This window comes from Apteryx rowi, unplaced genomic scaffold, assembly GCF_003343035.1.
Source record: "Apteryx rowi isolate R43461 unplaced genomic scaffold, aptRow1 scaffold_432, whole genome shotgun sequence".
Taxonomy (NCBI): domain Eukaryota; kingdom Metazoa; phylum Chordata; class Aves; order Apterygiformes; family Apterygidae; genus Apteryx; species Apteryx rowi.
Window position 1 is genome coordinate 723342 of NW_020450686.1, and position 6523 is coordinate 729864.

The 6523-nt window shown below is 43.6% G+C and overlaps 1 protein-coding gene across 1 annotated transcript; it reads left to right on the forward strand.

The window, feature by feature from the left end:
• The first annotated feature begins 81 nt into the window (after positions 1–81).
• PLK2 (polo like kinase 2) lies at positions 82–6093 on the forward strand. The gene is made up of 14 exons (XM_026076479.1): positions 82–307; positions 785–892; positions 1058–1174; positions 1368–1497; positions 1784–1871; positions 2304–2399; positions 2633–2831; positions 2928–3075; positions 3492–3589; positions 4223–4346; positions 4611–4851; positions 4959–5088; positions 5184–5294; positions 5436–6093. The coding sequence occupies exons 1-14, from the start codon at positions 92–94 to the stop codon at positions 5625–5627; spliced, it is 1998 nt and encodes a 665-aa protein (XP_025932264.1). The 5' UTR covers positions 82–91; the 3' UTR covers positions 5628–6093.
• The last annotated feature ends 430 nt before the right edge of the window (positions 6094–6523 follow it).

Here is a 6523-nt window from a genome sequence, read left to right on the forward strand (position 1 = left end):
GCGGGGCCGGCCCGGCCCGCCCGCTCGCTATATAGCGGCGAGCCGCGGCAGGGCTCGGCGCTGGGAGCGTCGGAGCGGGCGGGGGGTGGGCATGGAGCTGCTGCGGACCATCGCCTACCCGCCGGGCGGCGGCGGCGCCGCCAAGGGCTGCGAGGCGGCGCTGGGCAGAGCCGCCGGCGGCGAGTCCCGCAGGAAGAAGGCGGAGGAGCCGCCGCACCCGCACTCGCACCCCGCCGCCGAGGTCTCTCGGATTATAACCGACCCCACGACGGGGAAGCGCTACTGCCGCGGCAAGGTGCTCGGAAAGGTAATGGCCGGAGCGGCGGCGGGACGGGGCGGCCGGCTCTTCCCCGCGGGCTCGGCGCTGCGGGCTCGGCGCTGCGGCCCCGGGCCTCGGCAGGGCCGCCGGCCGTCGTGGGATGCCCGCGTGTATCGCGCGGGCGCCTGGCTGGCCTCGTGGGGACCCGGCTTCCCCTCTCGTTGCAGAGGTGCCGTGCCCTGCGCGTAGCGCGGTCAGCGGCCCCTCCTGCCCCTTCTCATTTCTACCCCTAGATGCAAACGGAATCGTGCTCTTTAGCTCGGGCAAACCCACAAAAATGGCTTGGGCTGGGGGAGCGGGGAAGCAGCACGACCTTTCGTCTAGGCGATGAACCTAAGACTCATCTTTTGCCGAGCTGTCCTGTGGAGAGGAAGTTACTTGACTAATATATGAGCTGGTGAATGACTAAGTGTGGGGCTTCTTTCATACCTGGTATAATTGCCTTTTGTGTGTGTGTCTCTTTAGGGTGGATTTGCTAAGTGTTATGAGATGACAGATTTGACAACAAATAAAGTTTATGCTGCAAAAATCATTCCTCACAGCAGGGTAGCAAAACCTCATCAAAGGGAAAAGGTGCGTGTGCATAAATGACTTTTTTTTTTTCCTCTCCCCTCAAACTCTCTTTGTGTGCTGGATTGCCCAGCCCTTTCCCTGAGATCACTGTGATAGAGCTGTCTGCTCAGCCTTGTGGACACAAGGCTAACAACACTTTCTCCCCCTCCCCTTGTCTGTCTTCAGATTGATAAAGAGATTGAGCTGCACAGAATGCTTAATCATAGACATGTCGTGCAGTTTTATCACTACTTTGAAGACAGAGAGAATATTTACATTCTTCTGGAGTACTGCAGTAGAAGGGTGAGCATCAACTGGGAGAAATCCAGTATTTACTTACCTGGAATCTGGAACTAATTTAGATATGTAATGTGTAAAAGGTATTTTTCATGGCTTCTTTAGTTATCATTTCTCCATGCATTGATTTACTTTTGCTTAAGGTCAATCGTATCTGTAGATATTCACTGATATTTGTGCCTTTGTTTTCCCCCTGCAGTCAATGGCTCACATCTTAAAAGCAAGGAAGGTATTGACAGAACCAGAAGTGCGATACTACCTCAGGCAGATTGTGTCAGGGCTAAAGTATCTTCATGAACAGGAAATCTTGCACAGGGACCTTAAACTAGGTAAGTTCTACTCCTTGCTGTCTTCAAAACATACTCTTCCAGCCCTTTTAGCTTTGTACCACTTTACACTTGTATAGTGATAGCTTAATTGATAGAATCAGCTCAGTCTCTCTTTACAGTGGAAAATTGGATTGCTTAAGGGATAACATTAAGTATTCCTGTTTGTTTTAAAAAAAAAAAAAAATCCTGGCTAGGTTCTGGCTTTGAACAAAGTATGACTCAGCACCTGTGGCAAATGCTTTCCTACCTTACAAGAAAAGGACTAACTGGAATTTCTTTCTACCAGGTAACTTCTTCATTAATGAGAACATGGAACTGAAACTCGGTGACTTTGGCTTGGCAGCTAGGCTGGAACCACTGGAGCACAGGAGGAGGTAAGAGCATCAAAAACCTATAAAAGCTAGTAGTAAATGAAACCAAATTCATTCAGAAATGAGAGAGCAGGAGAGAGAGAGAGAGATCCTGTTCCATAGCAAAAGCAAATTGCTTCTGGGATCAGAATTTCCCCTCCTAGAAAAGAGTGCTGTGTGCTTTGTGACTTTTGCTTTCCTCTGAGCACTTGGATAATAGCAAATGCTAGAGGTAGGGTATCTGACTGACTAATAGTGCAGATATGAGTCTGCTGTTGCAGTATCACAAAGATGCCGTGAAACATGGTTGCACTGCTAACATTCCTAGAACTCCTCTCTAGGAGTCTCTCAGCTTTTATACAAAACTGAGAGTAAAAATCTGTCCTATGAAAAAACAGGTTCTCTCCTCTTTTTTTGAGATATACTAACCAACTCTGTGGCCTCTTTGATTTGCAGAACAATATGTGGCACACCAAATTACCTCTCTCCAGAAGTCCTCAACAAACAAGGGCATGGCTGTGAATCTGATATTTGGGCCTTAGGCTGTGTAATGTAAGTACTTTGCTACCTTTGAAATGAAGTATTGCTGTCACTGGCTTAAGCTTGTAAGTGTTCAAAGTAAGGGGATGCAGTACTGCATCAGTTTGCAGCTTTTTAAATATGTCTAACCCAACTGCAGAAATTATCCTTCTTGTTAGGAGATGGACAAAACCTTCTTGGTAGTTGTAGTGAAGTGTGGTGGGTGTGTAAAATAAATAAAATTTGTTTCCTCCTCTTTTAAATAGGTATACAATGCTGTTGGGAAGACCACCATTTGAAACTACAAATCTTAAGGAAACCTACAGATGTATAAGGGAAGCAAGATACAGTCTGCCTTCCTCTCTCCTTGCACCTGCAAAACACTTAATAGCTAGCATGTTGTCAAAAAATCCTGAAGACAGGCCCAGTTTAGATGACATAATTCGACACGACTTTTTCTTGCAGGTTTGTACTGTCTGGTATTCTGTCTGGGGAAAAAATACCTGCTCTAAAAATGCACCCTGTGGTCTAAAAATTGGTCTCTGAATCTCATTTCCACAGGGCTTTACACCCGATAGACTTTCTGCTAGCTGTTGTCACACTGTTCCTGACTTCCATTTGTCAAGTCCTGCTAAAAATTTCTTCAAAAAGGCAGCTGCTGCTCTCTTTGGTGGTAAAAAGGATAAAGCAAGATACTTTGACACGCACAGTAAGTGGACTATAACTACACTTAAACTTATGCTATAATTGTCATGCTACTAATGTAGAGCTGTGAGATAGCAACAGAGCAGTTGTATTTACATCTCAGAGCTGTCTTGGGTCAGTTCGACCTCTTTATTGATAAGCGTAGATGGTAGCCTGCAACCTGCATCAGCTTGCATAAAGAAATACTTCTGATGGCATACAGACAAGCTATAGTGGCCTTCTGTTAGTCTATTATGTGTTTTTCAGTATATTCTGTATAGGCTGATCTCTGTATTTCTGATCTGGAACACTATGGCAGGTTTAAAAGAAGATACTTTGGGGGAGATGATGCACTTTGCAGCCAGCTTGTTAGGTTTGCTGTAATGCAGGATCTTACAGTGCTTCCAGATGAAGTTTTTTTTTTTTTCCTCTTTATTACAGATAGATTAGCTAAAGAAGATGAAGAAATTTACAAGCTCAGGCATGATTTGAAGAAGGCATCGATAACCCAGCAGCCCCACAAACACAGAACAGATGAGGTAAATGCAACTGCAGTTCAATCCAAATCCAATAACAGTGGGGTGGGGTAGCTATAATTATATTTGACTTGGCTATCCCAGCTGGGATTGTGAACAGCACAATCAAGCTTAAATGATTAGCAGAGTTGCTTTAAGAGGGCTTAACTGAGCTTCAGCAAGGTATGGTAGCCTTTGTAGGGAGATCATCAATTTTGTCTTTTGAGTAATTATAGTATCTCCCTAGAAGCCATTGTCATCTATGTGGAAACTGCTTACTGTGTGCTGTTTCCCTATACTCTGAATACAGGGCTCCAGCTCATGATCAGATAGAACTTCTTCATGAATAAACTGCTGAGATCTAACTCTTATCATGTGGTGTTCAGGCCTGCGCACAGCTGTTCCTTTTCTAGGGCAGGAGAGTAAAGATAGATTAATAGCATGTAAGATGCAAATTGAGGATCTAAACAATGGAAAGACCTGGAATGCTTCTTTCTAAGCTCAGTCTAAGAGCAGCTCTTCATACTTGCTGGGAAACATTAATACCAGTTTTCCTAGAATTTATCACTTGTTGATAGCCAGGAGAGGCAGGCAAAAATTTGTATAAGCCTTGGTTTATGTTGTATTTGATACTTACTTGTCTCATGTCCCTTCTAGGAAAACCAGCCTCCTAACACAACAGTAGCCAAGCCAGGAATGTTATTGGAAACAAAGCAAGCTGGAGATGCTATTCGGATGATAGTCAGAGGAACTTTGGGAAGCTGCAGCAGTAGCAGTGAATGTAAGTGCAGCAAAGTTTACCACAACATCTCTAATTCTAAACACCACTTCTACATTCTTTATGTCTCTGATTTAGAAGCCTGAAACCAGTAGTTGCTTGTTTCACCCATTTTGATACTCTAAGTTCTATAACCAGCATTTTGGAAGAACTAAAACTGGGAAGCCATAAAGGCTAGATTTCTTAAAAGTGCAATTTGGATAAAGGTTTAGACTGACAGCCTGCTCTCTGTGTGGTCTGGTCTGTCTAACAGTCCTTCTCTTTCAGGCCTGGAAGACAGTACTATGGGAAGTGTTGCTGATACCGTTGCAAGAGTATTGCGAGGATGTCTAGAGAACATGCCAGAAGCAGACAGCATTCCTAAGGAACAGCTGACGGCATCCTTCCAGTGGGTTACAAAATGGGTGGACTATTCTAACAAGTATGGCTTTGGGTACCAGCTGTCAGATCACACTGTTGGTGTCCTCTTCAACAATGGGGCGCACATGAGCCTTCTGCCAGACAAAAAGTAGGTACTTCAGAATGATTACAAAACTGAAAATTCCCTAAGGCAGTTTATACTTGAAATGCTTGAATCTTCCCTCTAACCTCCTTCTTTTCTTTCTTCTCTTACAGAACAGTCCACTACTATGCTGAGCTAGGCCAGTGCTCTGTCTTCTCAGCCACAGATGCTCCTGAACAGTTCATTAGCCAAGTAACAGTTCTGAAGTATTTCTCTCACTACATGGAAGAGAACCTCATGGATGTAAGTACAGGACCTTCTGCATTTCGAGGTGTAGAAATGGAACTTGAACTAAATGTGAGCTGAATGCTAAACACAGCATCTGTTCCCTTTCCTAGGGAGGAGATCTGCCCAGCCTAACAGATGTTCGTAGGCCCAGGCTTTACCTCTTACAGTGGCTTAAATCTGATAAAGCATTAATGATGCTCTTCAATGATGGCACGTTTCAGGTAAGTTCATAGCATATACATGAGAGTTTCTGAAATAACGCTGAGCAAAATGAGATTGGGGCTTTTCTTTACAACTCCTAAACATAAGCACCAGAAACTGAGAGGAGAAAGTATACAAACAGGAACTCTTCTCTTTTGCAGGTAAACTTCTATCATGATCATACAAAAATCATCATTTGCAATCAAAGTGAGGAGTACCTCCTTACCTACATCAATGAAGACAGGATATCCACAACGTTTCGTCTGACAACTCTTTTGGTTTCTGGATGCTCGTTGGAACTAAAACACAGAATGGAATATGCTCTGAACATGCTGCTGCAGAGATGTAACTGAAGGGACTGACTCTGTTAAACCAAAAGGACCCTCTTGTTCACTGTGAATTCTACAGTGGAGATGGTGGAGCAACTAGTATGTTGATGATGGATGTGTGGTGGTACGAAAACTTGGTGTCATGGTGTGCTGGGCACACTTCTATTAGAAGCCTAAACCTACTGTTGGACTAAAATGGTGTGACAAGGAGTTCTTCGGACCATAGTTTTCCTTGCTTCATGTGTGTGTTAAAGATATTTTTGACTCAAACTCAGCAGAATATGACTGCTTGCTCTATAAGGGAGCATTTCTGATGRAGTGAAACTGTGAATACGCATCTGGAAAGGGAGGGAAGGGAGAGCTCCATTGTTGTGGAATAGCTGTAATAAGCAGCTTCTGGCTGCTTAACTGTGAACTATGGCCATACTTTTTTTTTTCATTATTTTTCAAAAACTACCCACACTTGTGGCTGGAAAAGTGCATTCCTTGTTAATAATTTTTTTTATTTATTACAGCCTAAAGTGAAGTATTTATTACACTTTTTTTTGGACCTTGATATTTTAAATATAAATCTGTTGGCAATAAAGAAAATGGAAAATCTGAAGCAACACTCTCCCTCTCTTTACAATACAGCTTAACATGCCCTGCTTTGTATTACTAAAAAATTTTGAAGGTCTGCTTTGTTTATGATGTCTTTTTAAAAAATAATAATGCTAGCCTGCTGCAGGTCAGGATGTAGATGACTGAGGCTCCAAAATTGAGCAGTCTGTCCAAGCCTATGCACAACAGTAGTCACAGGCATCAATATGATGTTTCTAATTATTGCAAGCTTCATCAACAGTTGGTTCAGGTTTGCTGCTGAGTAAGTCCGTAGCTTTGGCTCTTGGTTATTATACTAGTGGCTAGAAACCTAAACCAAA

Coding starts and splice junctions, on each gene's coding strand:
- PLK2 (XM_026076479.1), top strand. CDS start 92: ATGGAGCTGCTGCGGACCATCGCCTACCCGCCGGGCGGCGGCGGCGCC. Junction 1,498..1,783: donor GCACAGGGACCTTAAACTAG/GTAAGTTCTACT, acceptor TCTTTCTACCAG/GTAACTTCTTCATTAATGAG. Junction 2,832..2,927: donor GACACGACTTTTTCTTGCAG/GTTTGTACTGTC, acceptor TCATTTCCACAG/GGCTTTACACCCGATAGACT.